Source organism: Penicillium argentinense (assembly GCF_028826775.1).
Source record: "Penicillium argentinense strain IBT 30761 chromosome Unknown utg000004l_segment0_segment0, whole genome shotgun sequence".
Taxonomy (NCBI): Eukaryota; Fungi; Ascomycota; class Eurotiomycetes; order Eurotiales; family Aspergillaceae; genus Penicillium; species Penicillium argentinense.
Genome location: NW_026622663.1, coordinates 2,006,641 through 2,023,575, shown reverse-complemented (window position 1 = coordinate 2,023,575; position 16,935 = coordinate 2,006,641). Strand labels below are relative to the sequence as shown.

Here is a 16,935-nt window from a genome sequence, read left to right as displayed (position 1 = left end):
GAAGGCGATTCGGGCGTATCTGATAGTTCGTGCATATATACTGGATAATGTCTGGTAACTCTTGGCGCTCCCCTTCCGTTCTAGTGCTCACCCGCTCGCCGCTTTTGCTCACTGAGTAGAATTGAGCATGCCCCTGACCGGCCTGAGCTGATCAGGGGTATTTGTCGGGGCTGCGGAATCCAGTGCCCTGGCGCTTATTAATCGTTCATTGCCTCTTTTACGGCACTTGCGATGAGCCCAGAAGCTAGTCTAGCATTACCAGCTAAAGTGGTATTATTCTAGTTGTCGTTCCCGTGATGGGTTCTGTGTTCAGGAGCTATATTCAAATTTCAGATATCTGACCATGAATAACATATGGAATAAATTGTGTACGTAGAGAGGATTAACTAGTTCTGGAGAATGGTGGTAAAACTAATTTGTTCAATTTGTACAACTAAAGAAACATTTATCATCCCAACTAAAACAAACAAGACAATTTTAGGCTTGCGCTTGGAACACATTATAATTCAACAACGAAGTAAAAACTTCTCCCTTCAACGACGTGATTGAAGGGCCCCCGAATTTTCCCCGCTGCCCCCAACAGTCGCTTCCTGCGACGCCAGAAGGTAGTCAAATCCATGGGCCTTAATGAGACCAAACCATTTCAGCACGGGCATCGGCTCCAGGTCTTGCCGATGTCCTCGCTCCTGCTGGATGTAAGCGGCCAAGTCATCCGTGTGGGCGGCCAGGGAACTTTCATAGTGCGAAAAGTGGGCTGCAGCAGTAGCAGTAGACGAAGAGACAGCAGAATCGATGAGCGACAGAGAAATCTGCTCGCTAGGGATCAGGTCCACACGGCCGGCCCAGACGCTCATGTCGGGTGTCTTGCCAGTTGTATCCACGTAGTGGATGAACGCGTCCATCAACCGTTGTTTCTCAGAAGGCTCTTCCTGTGACGCGGGGAGGAAGCGGTAGATGAAGGATGGAATGTCGAATTTGTCCGTGGAGCGCTCAAGAATACGCTCGCCGGCCCACTTGCTAGCAACGTAGCCCTCGGTTCCATCCACGGGGGGCACATGGGCGGCAGCAGAGCCGGCATCTTCGGTCGCAAGTAGCTCGGGGAGAACACCCATAGTCGAGATATAATGGATGGGCACGCGGCGCGCGGCGGCCATCTTGACCAATTCTTTGATAGGGTGGACATTGCTGGGGCGCAGCACGTTGTAGTTGTCCCAGAATGATCTGACGGCACCCAGGTGAAGAATGACATCCGCTTGGTTTGCTAGCTCGCGGAATTCATCAACACCAAGCCCGAGAAGTGGAAGAGATAGGTCGCCGGGGTGAAAGACCACATTTGGAGCAGAGAAAAGCGGGCGTGCGCGAGGCTTGTCTCTCACAGCGACGCAGTGAATCTCAGCCACGTCGGATCGGGCCGCGAGCTGCCGGATAACGGATTGGCCAAGGAAGCCAGTTGCGCCAGTGACTAAGAATGTTTTGGCGGCCGTTGTGCTCTTGGATTGGAGGTTGCTAATGAAACTGGGGATGCTGGGCGGGGCGGTCTCTTGATCCCAGTCGATGGAGTCAACAGTGGCGCTTTCTTCGATACTGCGCGCCATTTCGCCGAGGGTGCCAGCACCGAGTAGTTTAACGAGCGGAAGCGCAACGTTGAATGTCTGGCGAATGCGGGCTTGAAGACGGATGACCAGGAGGGAATTACCACCGATGGCGAAGAAGTCAGTTGAAGGACCCAGGTCAACCCCAAGTTTGTCAACATTGTTCCCCAAGATATCCCGCCACACATACTTGAGTTGCACCATAGTCTCAGTCAATTCAGTATAGTCCTGCTTTTGGAGAACGCGGTCAGGCAGTGGCATCTTTTGAATTACTTTGCGATCCACCTTAGAGTGGTTGCTGAGAGGGAACTTGTCGAGCGGGATGGCCATCACTGGTATCATGTACTGAGGGAGAGGAAGATGACCAAGCAAGTTGTGCAGGAAGGCTGCCTTGTCCGAGACATCGTGCTTGGGCGCGAACACAACATGGGCAACCAGAAATGGCGAATCGCCATCGCGCAGAGTGACGACAACTTCTCGCAACGCACCACCCGCGGCGGAGACGATGTTGCTCTCGATATCGCTCAGCTCGATCCGAAGTCCACGAATCTTGACCTGCGCATCACCTGCCATTCGGCTATGGAAAACCATGGCTCCGTCGTCTTGCAAATGGCCAATATCACCGGTACGATACATCCGCGTCCAGCCGCGGGCGACATCATCTGGTGTCGCAAACGGGTTCGTGACGAAGTGTTTGTCAGTGAGTTCCTGGTTGTTTAGATAGCCACGGGAGACACCGGCACCACCTAGACAGATCTCTCCCGGCATGCCAATGGGAACCGGTTGCAGCTGCTCGTCAACGACATAAGTATAGTAGTTGGGGAGGGAATAGCCACATGGAATCCGGCCCATGCTTTCCAGAGTCTTCGTCTCAAGGTAGGGGATTTCCATTTTATGGGAAGAAATGGAGATCTCGGTTGGGCCATATGAATTGAAGAAACGGAGCTGCGGGAGCGCAAGGTTGGAGAATTCTTGAGTGACAATTGTAGTAAGCTGCTCGCCACCACCGAAAGCGAAGCGCCAGCTGTGTGCCTGGCGAAGGCTCTCGCTGCCGTATTGCATCCAGAGTGAGTACTCAGACGGCGTAGCCTTGGTATAGGTAATGGCCTGCTCTTGGATGATCTTGGTTATCTCAATCGGATCACCTCGTTTATCAGCGGGGACAATGTACACCATGCCTCCGTTGCAAAGGCCGGTATACATTTGGTCAGAGGAATGATTGAAGGTAAAGGCACTCTGTTGCAAAGCGCGCTCTGCCTTCAGTCCCCATGTCTTGGTATATCCCTCAATCTCGTTCCGCAGACCTGAATGAGTGACCACAATGCCCTTGGGGTTGCCCGTTGAGCCGCTGGTGTATAGTATAGCTGCGGTGGAGTCTGGCTCTGAGCGGTTGGAGACACGGGACTCGGCTGCGTCAGCGAGATCCGAGACATTGATGATCCGGGAACCTGGTGCCACTGCTTGTAGCTCTGGGGCCTCGTCTTTGGTGGTCTCATCAGCGAGGATGGCGTGCGGCTCGCAATCCTTGGAAACGATGGTAAGACGGGCCAAAGGATTGCGGAGGTCTAGTGGCACATAAACGGCACCAATGCGCATGATGGCAAGCATGGAACATGTCCAATCCGCCGCAGGCTGTTGGAAAACAAGCACTCGGGAGCCTTCGTGCACGCCAGCATTCAGAAGGGCCTCGCTTATCGCCTCTATCCGGTTAATCATGCCCGAGTAAGTGAGGACCTTGCCAGTGCCATCCATCAGAGCAACCTTGTCCGGGTTCTCCTCAGCAATCTGGTCGATCCGGCGGGGGAGCGTTGCAGGCCAGCCAGAGGTCAGGTTGAGACCTGCAAAAGAGTTAGTATATTCAATTTAGCGACATTGAATGGTAAAGAACGAGGCTCACCGCGCCCGACTTGGACTGCTTTGGTTAGCTGGGTGTCGTTGAAGAGAGGAGTAGCCTCCAAAGACACTGATGCATCACGAGTGACAGAGTCAAGGAAGTGGACATATGTCTTCAGCAAAAGGTTTGCCGCCGTTAAGTCATAGAGACCGCTCTGTACTCGAATCATGACCAGTGTATCCGTAGCATTCCAATCAGTGACATCCAAGGTGATGTCGTATGCTGTCCGTCCAGGATGGACCTCTTGGAATTCAAATTGACAATTACCCCAGGGGTACTTTTGCTGAATGCCCTGGCGGTAATCCAAAAATGCCTGGAACAATGGACTGTGCAACGAAGAGCGAGCGATACCCAAGTCTGTAAGTAGTAAATCGAATGGTAAGCGCGAGGTGCCTAGCGCTGCATGAGCCGTATCTCTGGCTTCCGCAACCGCATCACCAAAGCTCTGCTCGGACTGACGGCGGAACCGAAGGGTTAGAAGATTGAGGAAAAAGCCAATGCTGTCTTCCATGCCGGCATCATTACGGGCGGCGTCAGCAATGCCAATTGTTAGGTCCTTGGTGTCATGCCCGGCCAGGCGGAATAGCATGGCCTTGAAAGTAGCCAGATGTAGATGGAATGGGGTAGACCGCTGTGCTTTGGATACAGCTTTGATCCGCGCGACCAACTCGGGCTCAAGGTCGCAGGCCACCTGGTGGGTATCGAAACCTTTCATAGGCACTCTGGAGCTTGTACGAGCCATTGGGAGAAGCGGAAGAACAGGAGGCTGCTCGCCGGCGGGGAAGACCCCCTGCCAGTATTTGAGGTGATCGGTCATCTCACCCATATCAAGGGCTTTTTGCTGAGCAACCGAGAAAGCAGGATACTGTCGGGGAGGCGCTCCGAGAGATTGACCGTTGTAAGCCTTTTCCAGGTCTGCAATGAAGATGTTGAAGCTGACGCCATCCATGACAATGTGATGGTAATTGATCAGCAGATAGTGATTTGCCGATGAGAGCGTCAAAAGAACCATGCGCATTACATCACCTCTTTCCAGATCGAAAACATGTTCCTTCACCCTCTTATACTCGGCAGAAACTTCTGCTTCGGATCTGATCTTCTTGCGTTCGAGTCGCAGCGGGGAGCTGCGCAAGACCTTCTGGTAAGCCTCACCGGCGTCGGTCTCACTTTCGACAAAGCAGGTGCGCAATGATTCGTGCCTCGTCGTCACAGCGCGGATGGCTCTCTCCAGGGCACCGACATGCAAGTTGCCTGTGACGTGGAACTCGAAGACCACGTTCGGCGTCGTGGGGTCTTCGAGCAAATGCCGCAAAAACCAGAATCGTGACTGTTGCAATGAGAGGCGCTCACTCTTCAAGAACTTCTGGCGTTCCGGTGTCACTGGGATAGAGGCTTTAGGGGAGTCGCCGTCATCGGAAGCGATGGATGGAGTGGTTATGGTTGTCTGAGTCATGGTAGCTGGCTCCCTTTCTGGGCTGGCAATAGAGTTCTCCCCAGATGTTGAGGCAGACTCGGAATCAATGCTCTGTTCCCGTGTCTGTGGCACCTCGGGCAGTGGCTGCGGCTTGGAGATTGTCGCAGCTGGCTTGGTAGATTCAGACTCCTCGCCCCGGTTTCCAATAACAGCAGCAAGCTCCTTGGGAAGCTTCTCAAAGGCCCCTTGGCACAGCTCAGCGAGAGAAGCGCCTCCGATTATCTTGAGAACAGGAACATCCACCTTCAACTCCTTGGTGAACCAGGTTCTGACTTCCACGGCAACCAAAGAATCAATGCCCAGTTCAACGAGAGGGGCATCGTGGTGGATTTCCTGATCTCCCAACTGTAGCATGACGCGCAGCTTCGTGGTAAGACATTCTGCGTTCTTATTAGTTTTCTGCTGATAGAATCACACGTAGGGTAAACATGCCTTGCAGGATATCGAGAGCCTCTCTCTCCGTGGTAGCCGTTGCAAGCTGTTGGCGGACAGGAAGTGCCCTTATATCCTGTTCGTCGGGTCCTGATGCTGAGGTGTCACTTTGCCAGACCATATGCGAGAAGAATGAGTTAGTGAACCAAGGACCTGTGACCTCTTCCTTCTCCTCGTCACTGTAAATGCGGAGCCCAGTGGTGACTGTGGGAATGTAGTCGTAATCATTAGGTCCTGGGTAACCGGCCTGAATGGCTTCACCAATCGCTTTACGTAGAACCGTCTCAGAAACGAGCGCCAGGCGGAGTTTCCTGAGCTGGTCGTGGACACTTTGAGCAGCGGCCTCGATCAATCCGATACCTGTCACCTGGCCGATATCAATGGCAGAGGCAGCCAGGCCACGTCTTCTCCGCTGTCTAGCAAGTCCACCCATGAATGCGTTTGCTGCATTGTAATTGGATTGACCAATGTTGCCGAAGACAGAGGCAATAGATGAGAACATGACAAAGAAGTCAAGGTCCTCAGAGTAGAAGACATCATCCAAGTTCTTGGAACCGTCAATTTTGGGACCAAGGACTCTTTGCATTGAATCGGCTGACATATTTGCAAAAAGCTGGTCTTCGAGGATCATGGCTCCATTGGCGACACCAGCGATTGGTGGGCATGTCTTCCGGATCTCATCCACGGCACTCTGCAGTTTTTCCTTGTCGAGGACATCCATTGAGAGAACCTTGACGGTGGCACCAGTTCCACGGAAGGACTTTAGCCAGTTCTCGTCCACCTTAGGACGTCTGCTTGTCAAGCAGACACACCCAGCACCATTCGATACCATCCATTCACAAATCGACTGTCCCATCGAGCCGCTGAGACCGACAAGAATATAGGTCTTGTCTTTGGAGAAGAGAGCTGGAGCATCCAAAGGACACACCTCGACCTCGACAAAGCAATCCACAGGCCATGTGATGACATTTGTTGCGCTCTTTTGGCCGAGCGCTTCAAGGGAGTCAACCGAGGTAACCAAGTCCTCAACGTCAACTGGGACGACGACCGCCCGAGAAACGGCATCTTCGAGTCGGCCCGCCAGACCTGCTTTATTATACGACACAGCGAGTGATGACGACTGGTGTCTTATGGCAGTTGAAAGGCTGATCCGACTGCATCGCGAAGGCAAGAATTGGTCAACACGCAGACCGGTCTCGCTAAGTGAGGTTGACGCAGTCAAGTCGAGGAAATGCGTAGGCTTGATTTGATGGAGCCTCTCGCGCACGCAATGGTTGGGAGTTCGTACATCCAGGGTGATCCACGATGGGTCTCGCTGTTTGTCTTGTCCATCACATGTGAATTCGACGCGTACTGCTCTAGCGGCAGCTTGCCTGGACAGGGCCGCAACGAGGAATCGATCCTTCCCAGAGCAATGAGCAAGTATGTGACTTCCAGTGGGGATTTGATGAAGCAGGGAGTCAGCCAGGAGCTCACTCGCAACGGCGACGAGAAGTCTGTCGGCCTCAGCTTTCGAATCCACTACTCCACTCGCAACTGGAGAGACCTCAGAAGAGTTGGCGGTCGAGACAAAAATGTGCATCTTTCCATCTGTGCCCTTGCCGGCGCCGAGGTACAAGAAAATTCCCTCCAATATACGGATCGCCATCACACTTGAGGCTTCGACTTTGAAGGAATCCCCAGAGTTCATTTTGCGCTTGCCACCAACGAGCTCCACGAGGGAGGACGGCGGAAGGACGGTGATGTCTGGGTGAGAAATCGGGACGGTCTTGGTGATGACACGTTTAGACGAGTTCAGTCTGGCGTTTTGCTCATTGTTCACCATCAGCCGAGGAATCTTCAGCTTTCCGTGGTCAAGGAACACCTCGGGCTCTTTTGACCAAAGCAATGCAAAGTCCCGATGTTCCCGATCGCCGAGTGCCGATGGCGGTGCCTCCCACTCATCTAGGGCGCTCTGTTGCAGAAGGTACTCGGCGATAGCCTTGGCCGTATTGTGCTGCAGATCGGAGACATCCAGAAGGTTCCAAGTGATATGCCCGGCCTCTTGTCTGATAGTGCGGGTGAAGCCAACACTTGCCATGTGGTAGGGGTGGTCGGTGTGGGCGCCTTGCGTGACCCAGACGATTTGCTTTGCCAGCTCCACCATTCGCTTCAGGCCGTCCATTTTTTCAGGGGTCATATCCTTGAAAATTGCGGAGTCAAGATCAACCAGGTTCACGAAAGTACTCATTGGGTGCAACTGCAGCGCCTCATCCTCGGTAGGTAGGCCATTGAGAACGATCGTCTCGCCGCAGAAGCGCCCCAGGCTCTCAACTACCTCTTCTCCAAGGCGCACGGTCTCAAGGGTCCCATTCCCGAGAATCACCAGGCTTTCGATGTGAATGGGTGGCGAGGGGATGGAAAGCGGCCGACGCAGAAACTCCACTCGATTATCCACGGCCTGGGACGCCATGACTGAGAATGGAGCAGCGACGCGGTCCATATCAGAAGTAGCAGCATCAACTCCACCGAACCCGTTCTTGCGCAATGCGGAATGCCACATCCCTAGTGTCAGTGGTTGCCGGTCAATGTAGCCGTCTTTCTGGCCAATCCGCTCATCAGGAGTGCTAGCTGCGGTACTAAAGCCGGGGCTAGTCGGCTCCGACAGAACGAGATAGCCACCTGGCTTGAGAAGCTGTCGCACATTTTTCAAGGTCGTCGGGAGCGATGAGGTGGCAGAAAACACGTCGGATGCGATGATGATATCGTAGGAGTGAGGTTCACATCCTTGCTCGGTGGGGGCCTTTTCAATGTCCAATGCCATGAACGACAACTTGTCGCCGTGTGCATGGAGAAGTTGTTCTGCTGCGGCGAATGAGTCCTGGGATGCATCCGAGTAGGTATAAGAGGAAAATTTCCCCGCGATACCTTCAAGGATCGGATTGGTGGCGCCACCCGTTCCGGCACCTTATATATGGGTTAGCTAATTCGAGGAGTGTCAAATTCAGCAAGACTGATCTTACATATTTCAAGGATACGCGCGTGTGGATAACGATGTGTTATCTGCGACACCATACTTGCAAGGTTCTCAGCGGCAGTTCCATCAGGCAGCGCGAAGCCAAACTCAGTTTTCGTGAACATGACAATATCGTCAGCCGCAGTGGCTGGTGCGAAAGGCTTGAGAACGATGTCCTCCACGTGGATCATGCCATTTAGGGCGTCTTCACTAAGAAGATCGATACTGGCAGTGAATCCCTCTGATTCGGGATCGAGCGCTGCGATAACAGGAACTTTAGACCCGGAGGTAGGGAGCGAAGCACACACTTCCGGGTTGACGCGGATAGCTTTCATTCCTGTCGGGACGAAGAGCGATGTCAGCCGTCCATCACCCGGGGCAGAGTAGGCGAGGATAGATGCCTGAAAGGCAACATCGAGAGTGGTTGGGTGGACCAGGTAGTCAGAAACATCCGCGTCTGTGTAGGGGTACGAATCGATCAGAGCGGAAGATCGGTTGAGTCTGCGCTTTGTTTCAGCCAGGGTTTTAAACGGCCCGCTATAGTGATATCCGAGCTCAGCAATGGCGGAATAGAAACGGTCGGGATCGACGTCGACCATGTTGTGATCGTCCGATGGTAGGCGAGTCAGCGCTTCTACATCTTGAATGCCGAAGACGATCTTCACCGTTCCGCTAGCCATGAGTTCCATATCCTGGTCTGATCCCTTGCTGAGAACTGGGACAGAGTAGCAAGCGAAATGCGCTGTAGCGGTTTGGTCCGGGAAATACTTCACTCCCGTCAGCGTGACGAGGGTTTCAACGCCCGAGTTGTCCTTTTCCTCGAACGTCAGGGCCCGCGGAATGGCAAGGTCATAGAGCTCGAAAAGCTTGACCGGGCTGTTTCCAGCAACATGTCTCGATGCCTCCAGAGCCATGGCAATATAGCCTGCAGCCGGGAAGACGGTGAGGCCTTGCAACTGGTGGCCGGCTAGCCAGGAAACCTCTGATGACTTGAGAACATTCAGCCAACGCAGCTCCTGGGCATTGGAATCGGTAGACAGGAAGCCAAGGATCTCATGGTGCGGCTGCTTTCGCGTACGCATTTTTCTCGATATGCGCGACTCGCTCCAGTGAGAGCGTCCATGGTTCCATTGGTATGCGGGCAGCCCAGTCACTAGCTTGGGAGGGTTTGATTCCTGCGCAGCCACGGCCTTTACAAATGACTGGAAATCAACCAGTTGTGGGAGGTTCGTCCACACGAAACCCAGCCCCTCAGCGAAAGACTCGATGTCGTTCTTCCCACGGTTTAGAAGACCAGTGTAGGGAAGGGGGGCAGTTCGCACGTCCGATACGTTCTGCAAAGCCGGGCCCTTCAGTGCCGGGTGAGGCCCGACCTCGACCGCGAGGTTGATCTGTTCGTCACTGGCCACAGCGTTCTTGACGGCATCCGAGAAGAGCACCGTGTTGGTCATGTTGTCCCTCCAGTAGACATCCTGAAGTTCGTCAATCGGCTCCATTGGTTCGACTGATCCCGTCACGCTGGAGAACCAGGAGCAAGCTTTGGATCTCTCTCGGTTGATTCGGATATCGCATGCTTGTAAGGCCTTGACGTATGCCTCTCCACATGGGAACATGTGGTGCGAGTGATACGCGGTGTCAACCTTCAAAGCTCTGGCGAACTTTTTGTTCTCGTCGAACACCTTCTGCGCGCGCACGACGGCGTCGGCATCTCCAGACAAGGTCACGCTGGCAGGAGAGTTGTGGGCAGCGATGGCCAAGAGACCCTTGAAAGAAGGCAAATTGATGAAGTCCTCGGCATCTTCCCACGAGGTACCAACTGCGAGCATGGCACCTTTTTGGCCGGTCGCTTCATTGCCAGCTAGGCGCGCATAGAGTCCACGATAATAGGCAAGGCGAATCGCGTCGCGCGCGGAGATGAAGTCAGCCGCATATGCAGCCGCGATTTCACCGGAGGAATGCCCCACGACAGCTGCGAAGGTAATCCCGGCAGCCCGGAGAAGATCAATGAGGACAACCTGGACAGCAGTACATAGCGGCTGCGACAACGCAGCCTCAGCAATGCGCGAGACGTCGGCTCCAGCCAGCATCTCCTCTCGGAGGCTCCATGTCGGACGATCGGCCGGTGGCAGCGTGCTCAACGAGGTTTCAAGATCCTGAATCCTCTTTTGAACAAATTCCGACTCGCGGATGAGATACGCGCCCATCGATGGCCATTGGGCACCCTGGCCGGTAAACACGCCCAGAAGGCGAGGGATGGCCTTGGCGGCAGCGCGGAGGCCAACAACGGTCGCGGGATTCTGCTGCACCTCTGCCAACTTTTTGTCGATCTTCGACGCGAGCTGCTCGATTGTCAATGCCGAGAAAGCTGCCTTGGTTGACAACTGGCTTCGGCGGGAGTGGAGGGTCCACGCCAAGTCAGAGATATTGATGGTATCATGGTGAATTTTCAGGTGGTCAGAAAAGGCCCGTAACTGAGCGATCAAAGAGCCTTCCGTTGCCGCTGAAAATACAAACGGGGTCAAAGATGGACCGGATGATGCAGGACTCGTTGGGGGGGTGTACGACTCCAAAATGGCGTGGGAGTTGGTGCCACCGAAGCCTGTCTTTGTCAGCATCTTGAGGCTGCGAGGATAACTAGACGATACATCTCCGGTGGACTATACTTACCAAAACTGTTCACACTCACTCGGCGAGGAACTCCCTCTTCTAATGCAGGCCAAGCGCTCAGCTTTGTGGGAACATGCAGGCCCTTATAGAACGGTTCGATCTTGGGGTTGAGGGTTTCGAAGAGCATGTTCGGAGCCACCAATCCAGCCTGAATCATGCCAGAGGCCTTGAGCACGCCAGCGAGACCCGCGCAGCCCTCAAGATGTCCAATGATGGTCTTGATTGATCCCACATACAGAGGGTACTCCGAGCTGGTAATGTGTCGACCGAAACAGTCGTGGATAGCGGCAGCTTCCCTTGGATCTCCCGCCTGAGTCCCCTGTGCCGTGGGCTTCAAAGAACTGTTGTTTGATTTGTGTCAGCGTGCCGGGCACAGCAGATCTTATGGTGTAGGGCATCATTTCTACTCACCTGTGGCCGGTCGCGAGGGTCATTCACAGGGTCTAGACCAGCTCTCTCGTACGTTTGGCGGATCAGTGCTGCCTGGGCATCGGAGTTGGGAACTGTAAGCCCATTGGAAAAGCCGTCTTGGTTGGCCCCGGTCTCACGGACAATACACTCGATGTGATCTCCATCGGCAATTGCATCGCTAAGCCGTTTCAATACCACGGCTGCCACGCCCTCGCCACGGGCGTAGCCATCCGCATCTGCATCCCACATCCGGGAGCGGCCGTTGGGGGACAACATCTTCAGCTTGCTCTCGCCGATATACATCTCCGGGTTGAGAAGCACTTGGGTGCCGCATGCCACGGCGACGCGCGATTCGTTGGCACGTAGGGTTCTCACACCCTGGTGCAAGGCGATCAGACTGGATGAGCAAGCGGTATCGATGGTCATGCTGGGCCCATGCCAGTCAAAGAAGTATGAGACCCGGTTGGAGATGATTGCTCGATTCGTGCCAGTTGCGAAATAATTCGGCATGGTGTTGTGGTCCCGGGTTAGGGTATCATTGTAGTCGGCAGTCATGGTTCCAGCATAAACTGCCGTGTCTGATCCCCGCAAGGACTCGAGAGTATGGCCTCCCGCTTCCAGGGCTTCGTAAACGGTCTCCAGCAAGATGCGCTGCTGGGGGTCCATCGAGTCTGCCTCATTGGGGCTGATGTTGAAGAAGGCTGCGTCGAATGAACGCACGTCTTCCTCCAACAGGTAGGATCGTAGGACATTGGATGTGCCATGATGGCTGCCATCTGGGTGAAAAAAGGTCGTAGCATCGAATCGCTCCGGGGGATGTCCTTGCCCACATCGCGAGGATTCTTCAGGAGCTCCCACAATGCCGAAGATGAACTGGCACCTCCAGGGAAGCGGCAGCCGCTTCCCACTATAGCAACAGGTTCGGGTTGCGTAGACGGCATCTCTGAAGAATGAATGTGTGTTTCTATAGAAGATAAAATTTCTTTTGTGTTGGAAGGAATCGAATTTGAGAGAAGTTCCCAAGGGTTGCGAAGTCTATGGCATGGGTATCGCAGTAGTTGGGCTCGTGTATAGCTCGAATGGCAGGCAACAGAACCAAGTACTCTATTATTAAAGATCTCTGAGCCCCTCTATGGAAGCAGATTGCGTTCGGACTCTCCACTGATTGATGGCCCCCTTTCATTGTCGCCGACCAGCGACTCAGACCCAAGGTTTCCTATGCCCTCCCACTCTCCGCCGACACGAGCAGTGGAGACGAGCCCCGATACAGACGGTGCTGGTTGACCAATAGGGTTTCGTTTTGGCCTGGCAATTCTCTCCGATATCTGAGTAGGTGCCTTACTGGGAAGTATCGGGTCCGCCGAATGTATTTTCAGCCGAAAGGGTTGCATAGCATGCAGCAGGACACGAGGCTATAGGCCCCTTCCATTCAAACCTTACGTACAGTTCTACTAAATCATGACTACCCAAGGTACATGATTTTCGGCGAATAGCTCATCCCTAGAGGTTTTAAAGGGTAGCCAGGCTCTCACTGATTCTGCCTGTTTGCCAGATTCTTGTTCGTTAGGCCATGTTGTAGAATATCCATCAACTTGTCATAGTGTGTATAATTTAATTTTTTTTTTCACACGTTTTTCCCTTTGTCGAATTTCTCTATATTACACGTCCCATGGGACAGAGGAAGGACTATCTATGGTCCTTATCAAGATACCGTGCTGGCCATTCACTTTTGAAAGCACCACCCGGCAATTTTCGTATCCTAGTATCCTATGATCACGTCTTGCCTTCAAGTCTTCGGTGCTTATTGAGATTCCCCGATCTGCTTGCCAGATGTGCACCCGGGAAACTCACATGGCAATTTTTTCTACCACAGGAGGGAATATATTAATTTCTAGAAAGGAAAATAGAAAATGCCATTCTCGGTTATTAGCACTGTCTACCCACTCGCACGCTACCGCGCACGGTGCTCTCACAGTCTGCGGCTAGTTGACATGATCAATGTACTTGGAAGTAGGCCTCAATCCGAGTCCACTCTTCTCATATGCCATATCAAGCATCCTCATCTGCTTGATCGAATCCTCCCTCTCAATCCAGTACTGAGTGGGGCGACCCTTAATTCGGTTCACAAACTGTTCCAGCTGGTACCGGAACGACATCCAGTGATCCTCGCCATCAAGCTTGGAAATCTCGCCAGTAGCGTCACGGGGCTTGTAGGCCTTCTGCGATCGCTTCTCCGTCCACTTCTTGATTAGTTTGCCATCAGCCTTGTCCCGGATCTCAAAGGTTTCCGTGACATCAACTCGATGCCAGAAGATAGCGTGACACCATCCATTGATGGTCACTTCACGAGTGACGAACTTCTGCTGGGAAGGAGGGAGACTGGCATCCGGAGCCTCAACCTTCTTATGGGTAACCGTCGCGTAGGATGGGTGCCAGAAAGTGGGGCCCTGGAGGGTGCTGTATGCCTCGCCGATTCCGCCGTTCGGGAAGCGAAACTTGGCCTTGAATTCATAGTCGCAGTCATGGTGGACACCTTCGGTGAAAGCTTTGGTGTCGACGGAGAAGCACTCAACGGGCTCGTCGTCAAAGATAAGACGCAGGGCGGCGAAGTTGTACGTTCCCATTCCCATCATAGTACCACCCGCAAGGTGGTGCTTGAAGTGGATGTGGTCTTTGGTGACCATCCACCAGGGAATCATTGAATAAGTATCGACATGAACCACATCGGCAGGAGTGATCAATGAGCGGAAGATGGACCAGATGGGGTGGAAACGATAGTGGAAAGCTTCGAGCAGGACCGGTGCGTTGGGTTGGTCAAGCTCCGGCAGGTTGAAAAGAACCTCGGCTTCCCTGGCGTTAGATACGGACGGCTTCTCAAGAAGAACATGCTTGCCGGCTTTGATGGCCTTGACAGCCCATTCAAAGTGCAGGGCATTGGGCAGAGGCACGAGAATGACATCCACATTAGGGTCGTCGAGAAGTTCTGGTAGGACAAGGTCAGAAAAAGAAATGAAGAGGCGAGATGCAGGAGCCTACTCACCCTGGTAAGTGTCCATAACGACGGGAATATCATTCTTCTTGGCGAACTCCTCCGCTCGCTTTCGGTCACGAGCAGCCACGGCGTAAAGCACCACTTCGGGATGCATTTTGGCGGGAATGGTCAAGGTCATACCACTGCGAGTTGTCAGTCATGGCTATACTACAACGATGTTGGCTTCGTGTGGAATGCTACTCACGCTGAATTTGCCGCTCCCAGAATACCAAACTTGAGGGCATCTTTACTCTTCTCGACCTTGGGCGGATCAAAGGCCCACCAGATGCGTAAGAGCTGCGATACAGACATTCTGGGATGTTGGGTCAGAGACTTGGATAGAGGCAGCCTCAGGCAGAGTATACGCTATACGCGCAGTAGTGGGGGGAGGGGGCGGATTTTGCAGGTTGTGCGGGTTTTGTGTTTTTGATTTGTGGAATGAGCTGAGAAGTAAATGTCTACAAGGGAAGGTCAATAGATGCAAGGCATGCTGCTTTACTTTTCTTTCACTTTCTTACAATTGACGTCGGGCTTTTACTCCTTAATTCGACACTACTATTCGGTTGGCCTATCCGCCGGCGCTGGAATACCTACCTCCCAGGATGTCACCATCCAATGGGTCGATCCCATCAATTAGCGCCGACCTTGGATATCTTGCAGGAAACCGCACTATCAGCAAAAATGGCCGAGCGAAATTGCCGAATCTAGGCATCGCTTATTAAACATGCTGACGTAAAAAAAGGCCGAATTTCTGAAACCAATCTGAAGCCAATCGGGTGGCGCAAAAGGGGCCGATCAATGCGTTTAATGAACATCGCTTTAACAGATCTGACTTGGTGTGATACGACGTAGGAGACGTAAAGTTACCGCTCGTATCAAAAGATTGGAACGGGGCATGATGGTTTTACTTCTTCGAGCGTGGAATGTGCATCTGCTGCGGTCGGTGATTTCAAGCAGAGATGTTTCTTTGTTTGTTTCAGCCCCCAATTGGCGTGATTGATAAGCCTCGGCCTTACTGAACCCCTAGTCCGATGCATCATGGAGGGGTAAGATCTTAAGTACCTACGCCAACTGTTCCCTAACGCTCCAAATTGAAATTTCCTCATTGAACCTTCCGTCTTCTGCTTTCTCATTCTTCCCTTATCCAGCTTACCTCGATAACCCGACATGTCTAAAGTTCTCGCCATTTTCGGTGCCACCGGTCAGCAGGGCAGCTCAGTCCTCAACCATGTCCTGAATGACCCAGAGCTCTCCCAGCAGTACAAGCTCCGCGCCATCACCCGCGATGTCAACTCTGAGAAGGCCGAGGAGTTGAAGAAAAAGAATGTCGAGGTTGTGGAGGGCGATATCTCGAGCTCTACCTCTCTGGCCACGGCCTTGACAGGTGTGCACTCTGTCTTCGCCATGACCACTCCCTCCCTCGGCCCCGACGCCTTCGAAGTCGAGCTCGGCAACGCGAAACGGATCGCCGACGTGGCTGTGGAGCAAGGCGCCGAATATATTATCTGGAGCACTCTTCCCTCCGTTCGGGATATCTCCAAAGGCAAATACACCGCCGTCGTCCCCTTTGATGCTAAGGCTGCCGCAGAGGAGTATATTCGCGCACTTCCTATCAAAAGCGCATTTCTATCTCTTGGGTCATTTATGGAGAACTACCAGTCGCAACCCTTCCTATTCCCCACAAAGGCGGATGATGGCACCTATGTGATAGCCCGCCATATATCGCCCCAGGCGAAGTTTCCTCTACTTGACGCGGTCGATGACGCCGGCAAGTTCGCGGGGGCTATCCTCGCTGATCCCACCAAGTTTGAGGGAAAGCGCCTCCACTGCGCTACAAAGCTATACACTATCACAGAGATCGCCGCCCTCCTATCCAAGAGCTCTGGCAAGACCATCGTCTACAAGCAGGTCTCCGTCGACGATTTTAAGGCAAGCTTGCCTTTCTTCCAGGATGTCTTTGCGGAGGGCTTTAGCCTCTATGATGAGTATGGATACTTCGGTCCTGGTACGGAGGAGTTGGTTGCTGAGGCTGCGGCGGTCGCCCGGGGCAAGCTCTCCACTTTCGAGGAGTACCTGGAGAGACACCCCTTCCAGCTTCCGTAGAGAACACCTTCAGCTTGCATAGAGCAGAACGCAAAAAAATACAAATACAATTAAATTTACCGTACAGCAGTGAAATTTCATCGTGCCTAGACTTGATGAACTGCATATAGCTTCACCGCGAACGCATCACCATTTCGTAGTATGAAGATTACCATGAAATTCAAGTTACATAGGCTTCTACCTATTTCTGTATTCTGCTCAGAGGTCCAATGCGAGCAGGACGTGAACCCTAAAGAGCTAGAGAACCCTCAAAATGATGGGTATCTAGAAGTACAGGATACTAGATGGCAGTTGTGTATAAATGGATAAAAATGCGATTCAAATACTATATGCATA

General features: G+C 53.0%; 5 protein-coding genes across 5 annotated transcripts; 1 reads left to right on the top strand and 4 right to left on the bottom strand.

The window, feature by feature from the left end:
* Positions 1–533: 533 nt before the first annotated feature.
* Positions 534–5,314, bottom strand: N7532_003664 (Acyl transferase/acyl hydrolase/lysophospholipase; the record flags this gene model as incomplete). The annotated part of the gene is made up of 2 exons (XM_056616158.1): positions 534–3,430; positions 3,490–5,314. The coding sequence occupies 2 exons, from the start codon at positions 5,312–5,314 to the stop codon at positions 534–536; spliced, it is 4,722 nt and encodes a 1,573-aa protein (XP_056476515.1).
* Positions 5,315–5,351: 37 nt separating this feature from the next.
* Positions 5,352–8,195, bottom strand: N7532_003663 (ketoreductase domain-containing protein; the record flags this gene model as incomplete). Its single annotated transcript, XM_056616157.1, has 1 exon — positions 5,352–8,195. The coding sequence occupies one exon, from the start codon at positions 8,193–8,195 to the stop codon at positions 5,352–5,354; it is 2,844 nt and encodes a 947-aa protein (XP_056476514.1).
* Positions 8,196–8,350: 155 nt separating this feature from the next.
* Positions 8,351–12,131, bottom strand: N7532_003662 (type I polyketide synthase; the record flags this gene model as incomplete). The annotated part of the gene is made up of 3 exons (XM_056616156.1): positions 8,351–10,986; positions 11,055–11,395; positions 11,518–12,131. 3 exons carry the CDS (start codon positions 12,129–12,131, stop codon positions 8,351–8,353), a joined length of 3,591 nt encoding a protein of 1,196 aa, XP_056476513.1.
* A 1,316-nt stretch (positions 12,132–13,447) lies between these two features.
* N7532_003661 (Gfo/Idh/MocA family protein) lies at positions 13,448–14,808 on the bottom strand (the record flags this gene model as incomplete). The annotated part of the gene is made up of 3 exons (XM_056616155.1): positions 13,448–14,448; positions 14,506–14,639; positions 14,702–14,808. The coding sequence occupies 3 exons, from the start codon at positions 14,806–14,808 to the stop codon at positions 13,448–13,450; spliced, it is 1,242 nt and encodes a 413-aa protein (XP_056476512.1).
* An 855-nt stretch (positions 14,809–15,663) lies between these two features.
* N7532_003660 (NmrA/HSCARG family protein) lies at positions 15,664–16,599 on the top strand (the record flags this gene model as incomplete). Its single annotated transcript, XM_056616154.1, has 1 exon — positions 15,664–16,599. One exon carries the CDS (start codon positions 15,664–15,666, stop codon positions 16,597–16,599), a length of 936 nt encoding a protein of 311 aa, XP_056476511.1.
* Between the last annotated feature and the right edge of the window lie 336 nt (positions 16,600–16,935).